The sequence below is a fragment of the Oreochromis niloticus genome, linkage group LG7 (assembly GCF_001858045.2).
Source record: "Oreochromis niloticus isolate F11D_XX linkage group LG7, O_niloticus_UMD_NMBU, whole genome shotgun sequence".
Classification (NCBI taxonomy): Eukaryota; Metazoa; Chordata; class Actinopteri; order Cichliformes; family Cichlidae; genus Oreochromis; species Oreochromis niloticus.
The window spans coordinates 48,119,366-48,139,497 of NC_031972.2; the positions used below are offsets into that span (position 1 = coordinate 48,119,366).

At 37.9% G+C, this 20,132-nt stretch overlaps 3 protein-coding genes and 1 long non-coding RNA gene across 8 annotated transcripts; all 4 read right to left on the bottom strand.

Moving 5' to 3' along the window:
- Positions 1–382: 382 nt before the first annotated feature.
- LOC109202919 (uncharacterized) lies at positions 383–12,296 on the bottom strand. 2 transcript variants are annotated; one of them, XR_003220711.1, is made up of 2 exons: positions 12,285–12,296; positions 383–1,818 (listed from the first exon to the last, which is right to left on the bottom strand). It is a non-coding gene; the product is annotated as an uncharacterized LOC109202919 (long non-coding RNA). The 2 variants fall into 2 exon arrangements; XR_003220712.1 differs by having other exon boundaries at positions 12,277–12,295.
- Positions 770–3,880, bottom strand: bpgm (2,3-bisphosphoglycerate mutase). Its single transcript, XM_003443999.5, has 3 exons — positions 3,730–3,880; positions 2,627–3,249; positions 770–2,173 (listed from the first exon to the last, which is right to left on the bottom strand). Exons 2-3 carry the CDS (start codon positions 3,225–3,227, stop codon positions 1,998–2,000), a joined length of 777 nt encoding a protein of 258 aa, XP_003444047.1. The 5' UTR covers positions 3,228–3,249; positions 3,730–3,880; the 3' UTR covers positions 770–1,997.
- Positions 7,394–19,998, bottom strand: LOC100705217 (troponin I, slow skeletal muscle). Of its 4 annotated transcripts, none has more exons than XM_025908525.1 (9): positions 19,719–19,998; positions 10,565–10,609; positions 9,913–9,954; positions 9,795–9,801; positions 9,498–9,542; positions 9,260–9,391; positions 8,595–8,684; positions 8,281–8,454; positions 7,394–8,025 (listed from the first exon to the last, which is right to left on the bottom strand). In XM_025908525.1, exons 3-9 carry the CDS (start codon positions 9,921–9,923, stop codon positions 7,939–7,941), a joined length of 546 nt encoding a protein of 181 aa, XP_025764310.1. In that variant the 5' UTR covers positions 9,924–9,954; positions 10,565–10,609; positions 19,719–19,998; the 3' UTR covers positions 7,394–7,938. The 4 variants fall into 4 exon arrangements, with proteins under 4 accessions (XP_025764310.1, XP_013126011.1, XP_025764309.1 ...); XM_013270557.3 differs by lacking the exon at positions 19,719–19,998 and adding an exon at positions 19,635–19,698; XM_025908524.1 differs by lacking the exon at positions 19,719–19,998 and adding an exon at positions 19,192–19,512.
- On the bottom strand, positions 16,176–18,990 carry tnni4b.2 (troponin I4b, tandem duplicate 2). The gene is made up of 8 exons (XM_025908526.1): positions 18,431–18,990; positions 17,687–17,710; positions 17,563–17,566; positions 17,424–17,465; positions 17,170–17,301; positions 16,839–16,928; positions 16,494–16,667; positions 16,176–16,314 (listed from the first exon to the last, which is right to left on the bottom strand). Exons 2-8 carry the CDS (start codon positions 17,695–17,697, stop codon positions 16,228–16,230), a joined length of 540 nt encoding a protein of 179 aa, XP_025764311.1. The 5' UTR covers positions 17,698–17,710; positions 18,431–18,990; the 3' UTR covers positions 16,176–16,227.
- Positions 19,999–20,132: the final 134 nt, after the last annotated feature.

Here is a 20,132-nt window from a genome sequence, read left to right on the forward strand (position 1 = left end):
ATCACATTGATCATTCAGCATTTCATTTAGGAGCATTTCCATCCAATTAGAGGGTTTCTCCCGGTCTCAGCCCCAGTGGTTTGGCCAAATTACAGAAAGGGTTGAGAAATGAAGAACCACTCTTCTGAATCCATGTGCGGTAGCCAAACAGACTCAGTCGTTTATTGTTTCCAGCGGGCTCGAGGCGACCAGAATCCAAATTGCGAGGATGTCTGCACTTCCAAAACAAGCGTTATTGTTTATTTTCCAGATTTGGTTCAGTTGCTCCATCACATAATTTATAGCTGACTGTATATCAGGGCAACATCTGGGACGCCCTTCTCTTCAAAAATAAAGAGCAATCAGATAAAAACAAAGCAGAAATTGAAACATAACACAAAAATAAGTTTATGTTTTTGGAAAATTAGAATTCCATTTATTTCATCTTGAAAACTCTCAAATGGCAAGGTGAGAACAACAGGGAAGTCATTAAGCTAGCTTACAGGAAATACAAATATATCAGTGTTTCTACCCTTTAGTACCTAGAAACGTTCAAAATGTATCAATTTCGCCTGTTGACCTAACAAACTGGTTACACCTTACAGTGGCAGCGAAACGCAAGAAACTGAGAACAAAAAAAAAAAAAAAAAAGAGACATTTACATTTACACACAAGACACACTTTAAAGCAGCGTGAGCCACATCCAGCGGTAAGATAGTTCTGCTGTAAGACAATGTGCAGACAGTGACATCTTCTCTCATTACATAACATCAAATGGCCCATGTATGACTGTAATTCAGAAATAAAAATAGCTAGTTGTCATGCCAATATATCCATGAGTGTAAGCCACAGTGTTTTAAACTCAATCTGTTCTGTGTCAGAGTTGATGTACTGTTTAAAGCACATAGAAAAGCAGATTCTGCTGCATCGAGTAGGCCATTAAAAAGTATCAGTAACTTATCCACATTCGATTTTAGCATTTTACAGCATTTGAGTGGCTTATAATTACCCAATTCTTGGAATGAATGGGCTGGTTTGTAATTTTTCTGAGGTAAGATTTGTTAATGGAGTGCTTTTATTCTTAAAGAGAACCTGTTCTGCTGATTTCCAGCTCCATATTCATATTCTTGGACTCTACACGAGTAGCTTTGCATGATTCACAGTTCAAAATAATCCCCGTTTATCTCACAGCTGGCCTTTGTGCGCACCTCAGTTCATCCACCGTATGAAACAAGCCATTTTAGCGTCTCTCCCTTTAAACAAAGTATTCAAAGCTAGAGCCGTCCGCCTGAGATGGCTGTATAAAGAATATCCCTTCTCACTGACATCACACAGAGGCCAGCTTAGAAAAAACTGTTTGAAACAAAGTGTTTAACTGGTTTCAAACAAGTGAAGCCTGAGCTTTTTCCATCCATCAATGTAACAGCGCACACCTGAAGGTAAATAAGGAAAAACCTAACAGGTCCACTTTCAATAAAAGACCTGTTTCAGGTGCTGAATAAAGACTGAAGGCACAGGTTAGAAACCCAGTAAAATAAAAAAAAAAACAAAAAATGCTGAACTCTGTCACACAAAAACACCTTTAGGAGAGGAAATATATTTCACATTTTACGATTTTGCCATATCAGTGCATTGCTATGAATCTGTAAAGTAGAGTTAGAGCGTAAGTAACTTAATAACTAAATAAATAAATAAATAAATGAATAAATGAAACACTTGACTGTTACCAAGCAGGCATTCACAGGGGCATTCAAGCTAGAGACCAAATGCCTTCTCAGTGCTTACACAAAAACATTCAGCACAACATTAAAACATTTACACACACACACACACACACATCTCTGAACTTCTCCGTGCCCCAGTAGAATGACAATCTGTTGTTGCAGTTGTCTATTATTACATAACGAGTTATTCAAGTTTGCTGAGTTTGGCATTTGCCATACCTAGTAAAAAAAAAAAAAGTGCTCAGAGGCAGCAAGAATTAAACTATATTATGTCTTATGACTATTGCAATGCATTCAAGTTGTGGTTTTGGCTTTTCCCTGGTCTTCCACTTTTTTAATGGCTGCCTGAATCTTTTCCTGGTCTCCCAGCAGTTGTCGAGGTTTCACCGGCTTGAGGTTTTCATCCAACTCGAGCAGCACAGGGATCCCTGTAGGTAAAGTCACGCTGGCAATGTCCTCATCTGATATACCTGGAGAAATAAAGAATAATATTCATCCAATACAAGCCATTCACAACCACGACCAAGTTTGCAGTCATTCAGTTTGAATCATTGCAACAGAATGAGATCATTTTCAGCAAAGCTGTAATGTTAGTCTGCTCCAGCCTGCATGTATCCTGTTCTTTGTGTAATTATCTACAGGTACGGTAACACCTAATATGTGTCAAGTTACAGATTGGGCAGTATAAGCAGGTTGATAAAAGGTCATAGTCACTGCGAATGTAACACAAACTCGGTGGCCTTTCGACATGAGGTCAACCACTTTCCAATTCTGGAAGTGAAATATGTCCTTTCCAATTTATTGACTCTGATGACCAGAAGCAGAACACTGTAGAGCTGCTTATTTCAACTACAGTAAATGCATTCTACCTACAGAGACAAAGTCTCAGTGAGCATTGTTTATGGCAGGTTATGTTAGCATACCTTCAAGGTGTTTCAGCAGGGCCCTGCAGCTGTTTCCATGAGCAGAAATGAGGAGAGTCTTGCCTTCCCTTATCACTGGCACCACAGTGCTGTCCCAGTATGGCAGCAGCCTGTCCAACACCTCCTTCAGGCTCTCAGCTCGGGGAAGGTTCTCCTTGGGGACATCACAAGTGGTGTATCTACGGTCGTTGTAGATTTCATGGAAGTAAGGATGGGATTCATCAATCGGGGGTGGAGTGATGTCATAGCTCCTTCTCCACAGCTTTACTTTTTCCTCTCCATGTTGCTGAGCCATTTCCGCCCGGTTGAGTCCAATCAGAGAGCCGTAGTGTCGTTCGTTAAGCCTCCAGGACTTGACAACAGGGACCCATTCCTGACCCATAGCCTCCATCACTAACCATGCTGTCTGGATCGAGCGGCTAAGTATGGATGTGAACACAATGTCGAACTTGTATCCCTGCTCCTTCAAGAGCCTTCCACAGTCCTGGGCCTCCTTCACCCCATTCTCACTCAGCTTCTGGTCCACCCAGCTGCAGAACCGGTTCTCTTTATTCCAGGCCCCTTCTCCATGTCTCAGCAGAAACAGTTTGTACTTGGACATCTGGAGAGTTCGCTGCAGGCACCTGCACAAATTCAACAGAAATTAACAAAGAGGCAATGTAGAGAGCAAAGTAAAGATTTGACACAGATGCAAACAGGATCTGTGTCCAGCTTGAGATGTAAATCCTAATTAATCACACGTTTGTGGAGCAGGGACCTCTTTTAGGGAGAGCCAGCAAAAGGTCACAGGTTGTTTTTAGCCGGCTGAGAGTAGTTAGCTACAGCAGATGCACTCATTAACCCTCACTCTTTATTTGCTGCAGATAAAACAACAATTAACGATAGCTAACCAGCATATAAGCACTTTTTTTGTCATGTTACTGTAAAGCTTTAAAGCTAACCTCAAAGGATGGGCGACGATACCTAAAAGAGCCCTAACCCTGCTTGTTATGGCCGCTTAAACCGACATAAAGCGAGGAGAAATATATTTAAAAAACAGAACTGTAAACTTTGAGGTTTGTCATCCCAAACTGATGGGAACACTGTAAAAAACGTCGTCTTACCCTGTTAGAATATTATATCCGGCTAAATGTAGCTGGCACACCCGTTAATGTTGACAGCAGTACACCACAGGCCAAGCACGGTAGCGTCCCCTGGAAGTTATCGATTGACAGTCCAGCCGTCCAATAGGAACGTCGAATATCACAACCCAGGCGGTACCACTGCTGAACGTTATGCCTATATAAGGAGCAGCTGCAAGCGTCAGACTCGTTCACTGTGGATGGAGAAGTTGGGAGGAGGCGTTACGTATGTCACAACCGTAGATGTGTTTCGATGTCCGTATGAAAAAAAATAGACCAAATTTGAAGTTACTGAAGAGCAACGAGGTTGTTGTTTGGTCTATCTGGTTCTTCAAACTCTATTATATAAAGTAAGCTAGCCTACTGGGAAGCTGTTATGGTTCAGTCTGGATTTTGCTAAGAAGTGTAAGTTGTCCTCTGCAGGTTGCAGCCAGGGACAGATTATGAAAAATACAGGCACTGGGTACAGATGGATAAAAGCCCCCCTGCTCATCCTACAGGGCAGACACACCCACAATGAGGAAGTTAAAATTTGTATTTATTTTGTGCATTCACCTATACATTATATAGGTGTTTTCCATTATCTGACATCTCTGTATGCTAGATGGTTTTTTTTGTTTTGATTTTTGCATTTTAGTCTTTTTGTCATAATTGTGTGTTCCAGTGTTGTTGCTTTATGTCTTCACATAGTTTTTGGTACTTTTCCTGTCATTTTGCTTCTCTTTGGTGCCTTTTTCTCATTGTTGTCATGTTAATAATAATAATAACGTATACTTTATTGATCCCCGTGGGGAAGTCCCTGTCTGCATTTAACCCATTCACTCTGTGAAGCAGTCGGCAGCCTTTGGGCGCAGTGTGTAGGGACGGTAGCTTGCTCAGGGGTACCTCAGGGTAACCGTTCAGTGTATTCGAACCCCTGACCTTCTGATCATGGGTATTAATTTGATTCCTGAAACAGTGTCTGATAATGGTTAAATTGACCAAAAATTATTAGCCATATCTCAACTCATGCTCCAAAATGTAATGACTTAGCTTTTTGGGACCAAACAATTAATGTCTCTGATCTGTTTCCTGTTGTTGATAAGCAAAATGTTTATCAACAGTTGTATAGGCCCTTTAACACTCTCTGTCCACGTCATTAGATGTAAATGTTTGACTGCTTTTGAATGCAAATATTTAATAAACACATCAGATGGCAGCAACTCAGTATGTAGTATGTATGTATGCGTATGCAGATATGGTAATGATGACCTCCTGAAGTTCAAAGCAAGAGAAAGGTGACATAAATTCAGGGTTCGTACGGGTGCTTGAAATCCTTGAAAATGCTTGAATTCCAATGTCGTCTTTTCAAGGTTTGAAAAGTGCTTGAATTTCAGATGTGGTGCTTAAAAGTGCTTGAAAATGTAACTGTATTTCATTCACAATAAATAGCTATCTGATTGAATTGTTTTCTTATCAGATAGAGAAATAAAATGAGACGCAAAAGCAAAATTTCCCCGCCTGGGCTGCCTTGCGTCTGTTTCAATATGTGACCCCGCCCCTCCCTCGGACAGTCGGGGATGAGTGCGCTAACATACCTGTAGGTTGCTGTTTTAATGAGTGTTTGATGGAAAACAACAATGGCGGAGTTTGCGTTCTCCAGTCGCATGATAGGTGAGTACTAGTAAATAATTTTCCAGTACGCGTACGTTACACATGCTATTTTTTTAAATTATGGTTATTATTTTGCTAGCTATCAAACTCGCTGGAGAAATGATTGAAATGCACTGAGTGTGATGCAGTATGGCAGCGCTATTACGGAATATGCTGTGAACTTAGCTAACATTACTTAGCAGTAATATGAGTTAATTTACTCAAGTGAAAGCTTTAAACATTAGCCCGATACATAACTAGCTAACTTAAGGCTTTCTGATTAACCCTCTGGGGTCGACGGACCCAGAGTCTCCATTTCAACTTTGGTCGAACGTGCGGACTTCAAGCTATATACCAGTTTTTAAATTGTGTTGATAGGTCACGTAAAACCGATGTTTTTTTTGGGGGGGGGGGGGGGTTCTGAATAAAACAGTGGCGTTTACTCCGGGAAGAAACGGTAAAACCAGCGTTTTTTATGGAGAGCGCTAGCAAACGCCCTTTGCTTGTGAGTGAAAAAAGAAAAAACACTCCTTCCCTATTGGTGGAAAAATGTACCATGTCGACCAATCAAAAAATGATACGGCAACATGTGGTATTTGGTTGTTGGGAAGAGAGAGAGAGCGAGTGAGCGAAAAAGAGAGAGAGAGTTTTGATACGTGAGAGATTTGTGATGTTTATCATGTTTGGAGTCTCAAGTTAGTGTGTTTTCTTGTGTAGTTAGTGTGTAGTGTAGTCGTTTTGTTTTGTGTGTCAGTTCTACTAGTGAACGTCACAGTTGCTGCAACTGTGTGCTGGAAAAGCTTAAAAAGGGACCTTGAAAGTGCTTAAAAAGTGCTTGAATTTGACCCTGAAAAAAGCGTACGAACCCTGTAAATTATAATGTGGCATCCTCTGTACACCACCACAGTAGATTCTAATTTAAACAGTAAAGGTGTGATTAATGTGCAGACTTTTCGCTTTGATTGATAAATGGTTTTAACAAAACTTTAACTAACTTTGACTAGCTAACAAAATTTTAAATACAAGGGCTGTTTTTAGTATTCAGATTAAAACTCTTTGCAGTCATTGACTGCCTAAAGTCTAGAAGCCATTGACATCACCGTATGCTGCATTTCCTTCAATTCATTTGCATCAATGGCAGTTGAAACAATTGAGTTTCTTTGCAACAGGAAACAGTTGCTTTTGCAGTATGCTTTGGTAATTTCCCATTTCCACTGTGATGAACCTTCCAGAGTTTTGCTGCATTTGACTGAGTCTGAGCAGAGGGTACATCACCACTTTGCAATTCAGCGTAGCAAAGAACCAATTTTGTATCTTTATGCACTCTATTACTTCCAGTCTGATGGAAAAACATAGAATTTGTTCCAATTTCTTTAGTTGACCTGGCACAGAACCTGAGACATGCATCTGTACAGAGGAAGTCAGGAGCAAAGTACAACAGTCAGTGCCTACAGCCATCTGCACAGTGGACTCTGTCATAGTTTTCAGCTGCATTTCAGCTAGTGGTGTTGGGGATCTTCTCAACATTGAAGGAATAATAAATGCAGAAAAGTAACATCAGATTTTGAACTGCCATAACTATCACCTAGAAAGCATCTCATTGAGAACAGCCTCAACATTATTGAAGCAGCATAGGATCAACGTTGACAGAGAACAGCTCAAAAGTCAGCTGACATCCAAAGAAGAGCTTTGAATGTCCTTCAAGCTGGGGAAGTGTTCCTAATGACTATTTAAAGAAATTAGAGGAAAAATTTTTTTCACATCATTGCATATGAATAAAAATATATTTTTAAAGAGTTTGAGTTTGAGAACCATTTGGCTAATACAATTTCCAGAAAACCTTGTTAAAAATTATGAGTTGCATGTGACGTCTTTTTAACACTACAATAAATACTGGACAAAGTCAAATTTCCAACATATCAATTCACTATTCTGAAGTTTATGTTGATAAACACACAGACTATAAGCGTGATTCATTCTTAAACAGTACTGAAAGGAGAGCACTGATTTCTGATTAATGTTAAAGAGATTTTATTATTTGATTGATTATGACAATGCTTTGCTCATTAGTTTAATTAATACCACATTCATACAAGGACTTCATGAACAGTTGACTCCAGCATTAGCTGCCCCTGGAATGTGCATTCACGGTCTTAATCAGTTCAGTATAGCAAAAGAGCACAAGCTTTTTCAGACAACATAAGCAGGACACATGAAAGATTTCTTGTCATATGCTCATCTGGTTTTCTGTAAATATGGGTGATTTTTTTGATAAGTAAATAAAGTCAATAAGCAGGGCAATCAATATTGATTCATATATAAGCTAAAAAACTATAAAAGCAACGGAGTGCTCTAATATGTTTATGTACATATTTTTTATTATGCAAAAAATATGTATATTAATAGACAGTTGTCCTAAAGACACTACTGATGCCTCACTACTGTCTGTATATTCACAACATGAGCTGTGTCCGAATTATAACCATTATAAAGTTAATGCAGTTCGCTGCGTCCACCTGTGTGGTAACAGACAACTTTACCCAGATATTCATTTTAAATCTATTGTCCAGCATTGAACAGCTTCTTTCTGCCCTCCATACCAGACATGGCATCCACGTTCTTACGCCAGTCAGTCACTTCCTCTTTCTGCAGGGTGATAGTACAGTTAGTGCAGTTAAATTCATACTGAGGTGGGGATACATGCTTTTTAATATCAAATACTGCAGGTATGTCTTTATTTTCATTGCACTAAATCTTAGTGCCTAGCACACTGTTGAACTTTGTAGCACTTCACATGCACTAGTTTCAAAGGCAGAATATGGTCATACTTTAATAGTGTATTTACATTGTTGTTTACATTCGGGAAATAGTGTGAATTAACATATATATTGCTCCACTTACCTTCTCCTCCTCTTTCTTCACAGTCTTGAGGTTGGCCTTGAAGTCCACAGACTCTTTGACCTTGGAGCCCAGCAGAGCTCCCAGCATTGCATCAGCAGACACCCTCACCCTCCTCAGATTGGGCCTCTTCATCTTGCCTTTCATCTCAAAGATCTTTTGAGACAGATCCTGTATCTTTTTTCCGACACAGATTTTTTTTAAAAACAAACAAAAAAACATCCTCAGCATTAACTTGTAGAATTTTTTATAGACCGTATGCATCCTATAAGATTGTACTTAAAATACTTGGTTGGTTATTTGCAAATAATACTTACCTCCTTGTCATTTTTTGTCACCTTAAGAGCAATATCATAGCGCTCCTCATCAACCACGTCAATCTTCTGATGTAGCTGCTTGCAAAGATTCTGTGAATAGAAGATTTAAGTGTATTAGACCTGATGTGGAAACAAGTTTTTATCTAATTGGTTTTGATAATTTAATGGAAAAACTGACAAGAAACGATACAAAGAGACACTGGAACACATATATGTGCAATGCTTTGGTAATAAAATACAAAATAAGTTCATCTATATAAGTTTGTTTGATCCACAGATTGATATAAAGAGTCTGTGTGAGTAGTTTTCACTGGGAATACTTTCTAATGGTCATAATGGTAAACTGTTGACATTGAGGTCTGTGGATTCTTCTGCTAAAGTGAGGCATTGCTTGAATTGCTGTTGAGGTTTTAAAATGTAATTTTCCAATGCCCTCAGTACCACAAACTAAATTATAAACACAGTGACTGAATTTGTGTGCCACAAAATTCTCGGTTACAGATATCACAAGACCTCAGAAAATAAATTATCAGTAATTCCTTGTGGTCAGATATTATCCAAAGTAGGTGGGAAATAATCACCAGAGTTTTTATAGTTTCCTGATTTTCTGTCAATTTTTGTTACGCCACAATCCAAAAAAAGTTCATGCTATTTGACACATGTACCTGTAGGTCCTGCAAAGACAGACCGGATATTTGGAGGTCTGGCACTCTCTCAGCAAGGATCCTCTCTCGTTCATCTTTTTTGAATTGTTTTTCGTTCTCCAACATAGTCATGGCCTTCTTTAGCAGTTTTGTCTGGTGCACATACAGGATGACACCTCAGTCAAACACACAGTATATGGTTTACAGTGCTTCAAGAATATGAATTCCTAAGATTAATACACCGTTAGACATAAGATACCTTCAAGAACAGCCTGCGAGATGCAGAGATTTTTGGCTTTGGTTTCTGGAAAAGAAGACAATGTTCATTTTATTCATTTGGCCTTGAATGTATTGAATGAATTGTTGTTAAATGCTCAGTTTTGCTTTTATTTTCATTATTTTTTAATATTTAGATTAGAGAATTCACTCATTAATGTCAGCAGTCAAGATAGGGTTAAAGTGCTGAAGGCATAGCTGGTGTGTTGCATGGTTTTAATCCAATTGATTAAGCCATCTCATTGACAACTAACATTACTGACAACTGAAATCAACTCACCGAAGGCCTGTAAAGTTTGGAGCAAGGATGCAAGAAGGTGGAGAGGAGATGCTTTGGTTAGATCGGAATCTCACACAGTAAATGCTAACGTGTATTGAAACTTAAAGGTTATACGTACGCTTCAGACATGATTGCAGTCTTGTGTTCCCCCTCGTTTAATCTGCAAATATAAGAAAAACAAAGTTAGAACAATGTCTGTATTTTTTTTTCCAGAAGGATACTTTCCACGTTTCAGCCCATTGACTGTTGTAGCTACTGTGGGTTGGGTATACATAGAAGGCGACATAAACAGTGTATGACATTGTCAAAAGGTCAAACCTGTGACTTAAAAAAATCCTCACTCAAACAAATCCAAAAAAGGTTACAGTAACCTGGCAGGTTATTTCTGAAAAAAGGAAACATACACAAAGACTAAAGAGGAGAAGATTTGTAAAAGTAAAACACGTAAATCAAATGGACACTGTTGTGTGTTAGTCATAACTTCAACTCGGACATCTGTGAGAAGCCACAGATCTTAGATTTAGAAAAAAAGTCCCCTCTTTGACTCACATGTGTATTTGTCTTTTTAATAAAAAAAATATGAAACCTGGTTTTAGTAAATGACAACATAATATCATAACGTAAATACTGCTTTAGAGTAAAAATGATTCTACCCATTTTTAAAAATACTGATAAATTCAGAATGGCAAGAACAGTTTGAGTACATTGCAACACATGTTTTTTATTTCCTTATCCCTTGTTTCTCCTGTATTTCAAAATAAAATCCTTACCTTCTACAGCAAGTGACAAACACTCACAGGCGTCTTTTTCTGAGACTAGAAGGAAAGAAAGAGGGTAGATATATAGATTCCAGTGCTCATGTGAGTGGCTCACTAAAATAGATCCTCAGTCCACACCATTCTTGCACTGCGTCTCTCATATAACATATGTAAGAGGTGTGAAAGTTCTTGCAGGGATTGTCCGTCTGTGATTTCCTTAGTGGCTACATGCTAAGGAGGGGAGTGAAGTTTGAAGGAGCTTTAGTCCACTGTTATATGTGTTTAGTTACAGTTGATCCCATTTCCAATCCAAAGTGGACATTTAGGTAAACAGTTTAAAACAAGAATGCCAGAATTTCTGTCTTGTATTGGAGCCAATAAACCAAAGACATATAACTTTACACCCCCAGCAAAAACAGTAACAAACAAAGCAAGGATACTTTTGCATTTGTTTTAAGATGTCTTTAGTAACCAATGCATTTCGATCATCTAAGAAATAACATGGTCTCTCATGGTAACAGCTAACTCAGTAGCAGGTGGTAGTTTATCAGGGACGAGCAGCATTTCTCCAGAACCTGCACTCTATTCTGAAGCTCAGGGCATTGTGCAGATTTCAAAGAATTATGCTGCCATCACAAGGCTGCAGAGAAGAACTGCTGCAAACAGTCGCATGCATCACTAATACACAGCAGTCAATAGAAAAAAATTATGATTTAAGCATATTCGAATGAGCATTATGTTACTGCCTTAACATCAAAACCTATGAAAAGTGAACTTTGGGTGAACTTTTGGCTTTTGTGTGGTTGTTACCTTGACCTCTACTATCAACTTAACATGGGGCAGCATTCTTCTACAGCAGGGCAATGCATCCCAAAGCATGGCAAAAACAGCAGTAGAAACACAAAGAACCCCAGGCACTGAGTCTGGCCTCCACATTCTTTAGATCCCAAACCAAATGAATATCTACAAGATCTGCCAGGGCACACTTCATCATCGGTTGCCTCAGCCAAACTCAAGCCAACCCACAGGATCCAATGGAACCACTGCAAGTGTTCTGGTTCCAGACATCACAGGATAGTCTAGTGGTGTTGTGTCCATGCCCTGATAGGTCAGAGCAACACAATACTAGTAAAGTGTTAATAATGATGTAGCTGATCATTTTTCTAACTGAAGAAAAACTTTAACTAAGTTTAAAAAGTCCGCAAGTGTTGTTATTCCAGGAGTCACTTGGTTTTAAGTCGTTGTCTTTCATGCATTTCACAAAACAAGATAATATACAGATAACAAATAGTGTAAAGAAATCCATCCATCCATTTTCTTACATTCATGTTCTGCAGTTTCACATGTTTGCTTCCATATTTTCTATAATAATAATACATTTAAATATCGTCTAAGTTATTCGTCTGAAATTTACTTTAAAATTATTGCTGGAAGTTAATACTTTGCTTTTGAAATAGTTTTATGTTTATGATAATTGAATTCTCTGCCTGACAGTCTTGCTCAGCAGACAGAGATTTTGCTGGAGAGTGCTAGTAAGTGGATCTGGACCTGAAAAGCTGAAGCTACATCTTTTTGCTGAATAGCCTCTGTTCCTACGGTAACTAGTATTATGGGTTGTTGAGATTCCCCAGTGGCACATTTGTTACAGTACACTGTACTTTTCTCATGCTTTTAAACTGTCCTAGATTTTTACCAAACCATCTGTGTTTTTAGCACGCACACACACACACACACACACACACACTTTCATAAATACATAAATAAAAAAGCATCCAGCAAAAATGATTTTAATTGTTACTTTAATAGATTAATTTGTGGTTAGGAAATAATATCTCTTTTACTGGCATTCAACCTCACCATTGCACAACACCCCATTTTTGACATGTATCCAATTTATTATTGTTCCAACTATAATTTAGAGTCTACAATGTCTGTGAATGTCTGTTATTTTGAGTGTCATATCAGAATAATAGCTGTTTGGCTCCAAACTAATAAGCTGTCCATAATTTACAGCTGTGTTGTATCTTGGTTTAAAACAGCTGAATAATGCAACCTTTGAGTCACATTTAAAATTCCCATGGGTTACTGAGGAAAAGGCCACAATCTCACAGCCAAATTGTTTCCAATTAGCTCGCAGCTTTCTGTTGATCTTGCACACCACAATTTTTAAAAGTACTGAAGCCAAAATAAATAGAGACGCTGTGCGGTGCTATTCCAAAGTCTGGGAGAAAATAGTTGGAACGGCAATGATATTTTATGTCACACATGAAAGCATTTGCTCAGGATTATAAATTTGCAGAATTTTCTGAATCATTAGCTAATACCAGAACACAGAATCTGTCGTTTCGTATTGTTTGACTGCAGGCTGTAAACCTGCAGTATTACAGTTTTGTTTCAGTCTCACCTCTTTCAAAGCACTATTTTTGGCTGCTTTTATTTCCCTTGGGAATAAGACCACAATGAAGACTTAAACCAGAATTCAAGGAAAGTGAATATAGGGAACATTGCTGTATATTAAGTCATACTGGAACCTATGAAGCCAGGACCAAGTTTTAAAAAGGGGCTTTATGCTTCTATTATATGTTGTTAAGTCGTTAGAACCATGCTGCCACTTGGAGGTAGCATTTTTTTAATTTTGCCTTCATAACAGAGTAATTTTACAGTAACCTTTAAAACATTTCAAAAAAGCCTTTTCTGTCTATTCTCCTTCTTGATGTTTAAAAAAAATGTATTTATTTATTTTACCTATGGACTATATTAACAGAGTTTTACCAGACGGATTTGGAGGAGGAACTCTGTCAGAGCAGCTTCTCTCTCCTCTTCAGTTGATCACTGTCCCCCTGCTAACAATATAATCTGAATGGGGAAAAATGCATCAAGAGTGGTGCGTTTCTTATTTAAAATATTAAATATAATTCTTAAATATGATCCTTACACACAACATGAATTTTCTCACATTATAGGATACTATGCACATATTATGTTATGCTATTAAATGTTTTTATGTAATGAATATGAACACAGTTCAAACAATATTTTGTAAATATTTTAAATATTGTAAACAATATTTACAAATGTGATGCTGGGATGGATGCAAACATAGTAAATTCTCTGCATGTTTAGCACACCTGGGCTGTATGCTGAGTATTGGTGATATGATGTTTATATACCCACCCCACACATTAATTGTCCTGTTAAAGCAGATCAATGAATTTGAGCGTTTTACTCAAAGCTTTTTATTATTCTGTTTCTCTGTCGTAATATAGAGGTGGATAGACATGCATGGAAGACAGCAGTGTTTAATTTGGTCTTAATGAATAACATTATGGAAAGACAAGACACTGCTCTATGTTAGTGACAGTAGTAACAGTAACTGTGTATCCACTGCACTGGATATTGATCAGGAATCTGTCCCTACATGATGCCAGACAGTTCGCTTAGATGCACCTCAAAACTGCATGCATGAGTCAGTGAGTAAGACAGACAAGCACTAATGACTATTAGTGCTCAAGAGTTGGGAGTTCGCCTTGTAATCGGAAGGTTGCAGGTTCGAGCCCCGGCTCGGACAGTCTCGGTCGTTGTGTCCTTGGGCAAGACACTTCACCCGTTGCCTACTGGTGGTGGTCAGAGGGCCCGGTGGCGCCAGTGTCCGGCAGCCTCGCCTCTGTCAGTGCGCCCCAGGGTGGCTGTGGCTACAACGTAGCTTGCCATCACCAGTGTGTGAATGGGTGAATGACTGGATATGTAAAGCGCTTTGGGGTCCTTAGGGACTAGAAAAATACAGGCCATTTACCATTTATTTGACAGGCAGTCAATCCATTTTATAGCGTTGTACTAACGACTAACTACTGAACGAGTGTCTAAAATAGAGTCCTGTCTCTGCTGCTGCTACTGTTTGTTCACCAAGAGAAGAATTTACTGTTGTGCAATGCATCACCACAATTTTCAAATAGAAGACAGTTAAACTTAATTTCTTGGCTTAGAATTTTGGGTGTCCACCTGTTAGTGGATGTGACAGGAAGTATTTAAGGAAGTTATTAAACTTATGTCAGGTCAGTCACATTCACATTATACCAGAGTCAGATCAGATCCAGCTGTTAAGAAGTCAAACAGCAGGGAGAAATCAACTAAGAGTGTTGTCATGTATTTGCTCTGCAGCTTTATTTATCAAACTAACGTGTCCGTCTACATTCCTACAGCATAGTTTCTAGTGGCCACAGCTGATACACATCATAATTGCTTTGTTAGGGTTTTAAAATCTCATTGCAAAAAGTCAGAAATAGTATATTTAGTGCACATCATCTGCAAGTTGTGATAGCACATTACGGGAACAGCTTGGAGTTAGAACAACGCCAAAGGTTTGTCCTGCTTTATTTAGGGGAATAGAGAAACGAGGACAGGTGCTCGTCAGGGCTGATGGTAAACTGAGCCAGTGTAGAGTTCAGTTTGCGTCAGTGTTGTAACCGGGAGTTATGTTCACTCAAAAGGCTGCAACTCACATCCTCACACAAGGATTGGTAGACAGCAAACAATTAAATAAGAATGCTGAAGTGCAAGACTGAGATAGTTAAATGCTATATTTAGACTCTTAATATTTGTTTTGAAGTATCTTACTGATTTAGTGGTACACTAAAGTTGAGAAAAGTTCAAAGTGGTCATTAGCACAGGAAAAGCTCCAAAATCCTTCATCCTGCACTTCATATAATGTGATCAGTGGGATATTTTCCTTAAACTCTCTCTGCCTAGCAGACCAGGACAAAAACCTCTTCATTTACCTCTACATTTGGACCTCCTTTACTTCCACTTTCTAATGATGTGAATATCAGGCTAGCAGACACTCTGCTGGTCGCATGAAATGTGCGATCTTTGCCACACTTAAAATGTTTATTTACTTTACATAGTCACAAAATTTCCCTGTCCTCATTTCAGGTTCTCAGTGCATTAGTTGTAGAAAGTGAAAATTAAAACAACCCTTTTTGTTAGATGTTTTATTGAGGTTTATAATAATAATCCTCCCACTGTCTATTTGAGTTTTTATTTAATGTTTTATGTATCTTTGCCATTGTGCTTCAACTTATCTACAATCGTACTGCATTTACTACATTAAATTTCTGTCGAGTTAGGGAAAGTTGCAATTCTGTGTGTTTTTTCATCTTGGTGCTGTCGCAAGAATCAATTTTTTTTGTAATATTTGAATGAAATAGTTAAAAATCAGAATGAAAACAGTTTTTGTCCATTCTCTCACTCAATTAACAGACTCTTTTCCCCCCAACTCTGCTGGTGCTGATGTGTGGCAATGATATGTGCTATAACAACTTTGTGGCTTTAAAAAAATTTCATAAAAGATGTAAAAGAAAAAGTACAGTGACAGTTTTCTGTATCAGAAGTTTATTTTTATTATTATTATTGTTGTTGTTGTTATTATGATGATGATGGTATTTTGCAGACATTTTAAGATAAAGAATTAAAGCAAATTCTGCTGTTTTCTGACTGTGGTGAACATACAAACCAGATAAAACTTCAACAAAGTGCAATTTGTGTATTTGCAAAACATCACTCCAATTAATATTTTTGCAAGTCTTTTAACACACTGACACTAAAACATACACTTTGTAGTTACTCATTGTGCATCCTGACATTAAGATTTTATTTTAAGTGCTGTCCAAAATGTGAATCTATTGTCCGGCATCAAACAGCTTCTTCCTGCCCTCCATACCAGACATGGCCTCCACATTCTTACGCCAATCAGTCACCTCCTCTTTCTGTTCACAGGAAGAAAATAATTCTTAGTGAAATGTTTCCCTAAAATAACCTTGAAATCATTTGAGCAATACTATCAACTTGTTGTAGCTCAAATGTAACCATTATTTCAGATTAAACACTTTAAGCCAATTGGTCAAGTTACCTGAAGTGATCTGAACACACTGCCTGTGGCACTTACCTTCTCCTCCTCTTTCTTCACTGTCTTCAGATTTGCCTTAAAGTCCACAGACTCTTTGACCTTGGATCCCAGCAGAGCACCCAACATGGCATCAGCTGAGATCTTCACCCTCTTGAGAGCAGGCCGCTTCATCTTACCTTTTAAGTCAAAGACCTTTTGAGAAAGATTTTCAATCTGCAGGAAACACATTAAAATTATAAGAATGAACTATGCTGTTGTGCAGAACCTGTTTCTAAATAATAATAACATTTGAGATATAATGACAAAAAAGGACAAGTAAAACATGTAATGTTAAGAAAGCCATTTCTGAAGGTCATAAAGAATGAAATACTTTGAAATACAAACCTCCTTGTTGTTTTTGGCAACTTTCACTTCAGTATCATACCGTTCTTCGTCTACCACATCAATCTTTTGGTGCAGTTCTTTGCACAGAGCCTACATAAACAGAATAATATCAAATCGTTAAACAGAAGAGCATGAGCAAAAAAGGTTCCTGCTCATTCCAGTGTCATAAATTACCAAAAATAAGATGGAGAAAACAGCACACCTATCGTCTAATGCATACCCATAAAAATGGTGTATATGCATGGCATCTGTACAAATTAGAGAGTTACTTATGTGTGGGGCATTTCCACTCTGTTATTTCAGTGATGCTTCTGCAGTGACCTGCACATACCTGAAGGTCCTGCAGAGACAAACCAGACAGCTGAAGTGGAGGGACTCTCTCCCTCAAAGTCGTCTCTCTCTTCAGCTTCTTTTGCTCCTTTTCCTCCTCCAACATCACAGTTGCCGTTTTCAGCAGCTTGGTCTAAGTTGTAGAAAATGCACATAATGACTCAAATAACTGATAATATGGACTCCTGACTGAACAGCTTTCTAGTTTTGCTATGCATATTTCATCTGCTTTAGTAAAAACAAAGAAGAAAATACCTTAAGGGCAAGTCTGCGGGATGCAGAAATCTTTGATTTTCTCTACAAATAAAAAGTAGACAAAAATACATTTTTCAAATAATAATGTTAAACAAATGTTTAACTTCTTTGGAGATGTTAAGAACTTAGAAGAACTTACAGATCTGTGGTGGGTAAAATGGTGTGAAAAAGCATAAGAAACAACATAAGAGTTTGTTTCAACATGTTAAAAATATTTTTTAAATGCCTGCGGAAATATACATAGTTAAAAAAATATCACTTACGCTTCAGCCATGATTGAGTTTTGTCTGTAAAACAATTAATACTGAAGTGAGAAAATCAATTTATGGTAAAAAGGTTGTAAGAGTAACATTATTAGCAGCGTATGAATGCATGATCACAGTATTATAACTTTTTAACAAGCTTCTAGGCTATGGTTCAATTTGGTAAACTATTTTTACTAGCCTGTGTTTTATACTTCTTCGCATGCTGTCACATCTTTTTGACTGAGACAAGTCAAAGTAATCCAGACCTTGGATTGTTTTTTTTTAACATAAATGTTATGAAAGTTAAAAGTTTCAAATTACCAACACTGCATGCTTGAGGGTCACGGATACTTTGAATGATATTCCTTTTTTAGTCCAGTTTGATAAAACCCAGATCTTAATAAAAATATAAATCTTTTAAACAGTTTAATTTAATTTCAAAAATGATAGATCTACAAAGACGGATTTTTGCAGAAAATGTATATAGCTGCTATTCAGTATTGCAAATGAATAAAAGACACATTAACATCTAAATTACTTAAATTAGTTTAAACACATTGATATGACCCAAGAGTAGATATAAATGTGGCCAATAGTCTTATAAATATTGAACTTGTGAAAATATACATTTCTTATACATTTTTTCATGATAGCTTTGTGTGTGTGATATTCTAATAAGGCACCTGTCAGTAATAACATCATAATAGAAAAAGAAACCCTTAACCCACACTACCATCACTCATACACATATATTAAACATACCTTTTTTAATCTCTGCAGAACACCCAGTTGGTGTGATCAGTCTCTGTCGTTAAATGACTGCAAGAAAACTCAAGTCAAATTTAATGACTCCTATTGCCTTCTCTGAGTGGCCAACCCAAAATAGCCTCCTCTATCCTGACAGCCAGTATATTGCATATCACTACACTTCTATCCCCCAGCAGTAGAAATATGTTCAACACTGAGCCATTATCACTGATGAATACTTGTTAATCTACACTGCTGTGCATTTATCTTGAGCCACCTCTCGTTTTTTTGCATTTTGCTTCCAAGGAGCCTGATCTTTTTGTAATGTTTTCAAAAGTGGTCTTAAGCAGCAGTTCTCTGGGCTTTCTGGAGGTCTGTCAAAGTCTTTCTTTGAATATCGGCTGCCTTTTCACTCATTCTCAGTCATGGCCATTTTCAGAAGAATGCTTCTTTGTTTGTTTATTTCTTTGATAATCATGAATCATTCAAGTATATACCAGGTAATTAACTCAAGGGATGAACCAACGCTGTGTCTGCACAGAAAGACATAATCTGCTCACATTTCTTTAGTTGAATTTACAAAACCTGCAAAAGATAACACATTTCACAGGTGTTGCAGTATTTTTGCACCAGCAAAGTGATTCCCAAAAAGTATTAGCTGAAAACTTGTTAAATCCCAGCATGATGTGCAGTGTGCATTACAAATAAAAAGGAAATTGGACATGTGGAGGACGAAATAAGGAGTAGCAGTCTTAAAAACAGGAGGTGAACAGTACCTGAAAGTCGTGTCCTTATGAAATAGAAAACAAAGACCTGACACGGGACCAGAGAGATACGTCTGGCCCTTAAGTTGGTACATCAACTGTTCACTGAGGTCTCATGAGAAAGTGTATCAGTTGAAGGGTGGCTGTCAAAAAGCAATTCTTAAGGAAGTGAAACAGGAAGAAAAGGCTGAGGCATGCCAAACTGCACCCGAACTGGATTGAAAATCAACGAAAACAGATCTCACGAATCCACATTTGAAATTTTTGGTTCAAATCATCATCAGTATGTACAGAGGAGGTCAGGAGAGAGCTAAACCAATGAGTGTGTGCAGCCATCTGTAAAATATGATGGAGGCTCTGTCATGGTTTGGAGATGCATTTAAGGCAGTGGTGTTGGAGAGCTTTAAAAATTGATGGAGTCATGAAAACAGAAAAGTACCATCAGATTTACCTACCATGCAATACCATGTAGAAAGCATTTGAGGCAATGGCTTCATTTTAATGATCCCCAACACACTACCAATGCAGTAAAAGCATACCTGGATAGAAAAACACACAGTGGAGTCACGAGCTGGCCTCCCCAGAGCCTGGACATCAACAGTGTTGAAGTAGTCTGGGATCATCTTAACAGAGAGTGGAACGAAAGGCAGCCAACATCGAAAACAGAGATTTGAATGCCCTTTAAGAAGTCTGGAAAACTATTCCTGGAGACTATTTAAAGAAATTACAATAAAGCCACCTAAGAGTGTTCAGGTTGTGTTTAAGATTAAAGGTCAATATTTGGTCAATAACACATTTAGACTTTCAAGTCATTAAAATTGTACAAACTGTTTTCCCTTATATGCAGAGATGGGCAGTAACGCGTTACTTGTAACGCGTTACTGTAATCTGATTACTTTTTTCAAGTAACGAGTAATGTAAGGGATTACTATTGCAAAAACGGTAATTAGATT

Excerpts from the sequence above, each read along its gene's own strand:
- bpgm (XM_003443999.5), bottom strand. The coding sequence starts at position 3,227 with ATGTCCAAGTACAAACTGTTTCTGCTGAGACATGGAGAAGGGGCCTGG. Across the intron at positions 2,174-2,626 it reads CCTGCTGAAACACCTTGAAG|GTATATCAGATGAGGACATT; the intron begins GTATGCTAACAT and ends TTATTTCTCCAG.
- LOC100705217 (XM_025908525.1), bottom strand. Across the intron at positions 8,685-9,259 it reads TGTCTTTGCAGGACCTACAG|AATCTTTGCAAGCAGCTACA; the intron begins GTACATGTGTCA and ends TTCTATTCACAG. Across the intron at positions 8,026-8,280 it reads TGAAGAAAGAGGAGGAGAAG|AAAGAGGAAGTGACTGACTG; the intron begins GTAAGTGGAGCA and ends ATCACCCTGCAG.
- tnni4b.2 (XM_025908526.1), bottom strand. Across the intron at positions 17,302-17,423 it reads CCCGCAGACTTGCCCTTAAG|ACCAAGCTGCTGAAAACGGC; the intron begins GTATTTTCTTCT and ends TCTACAACTTAG. Across the intron at positions 16,929-17,169 it reads TGTCTCTGCAGGACCTTCAG|GCTCTGTGCAAAGAACTGCA; the intron begins GTATGTGCAGGT and ends CTGTTTATGTAG.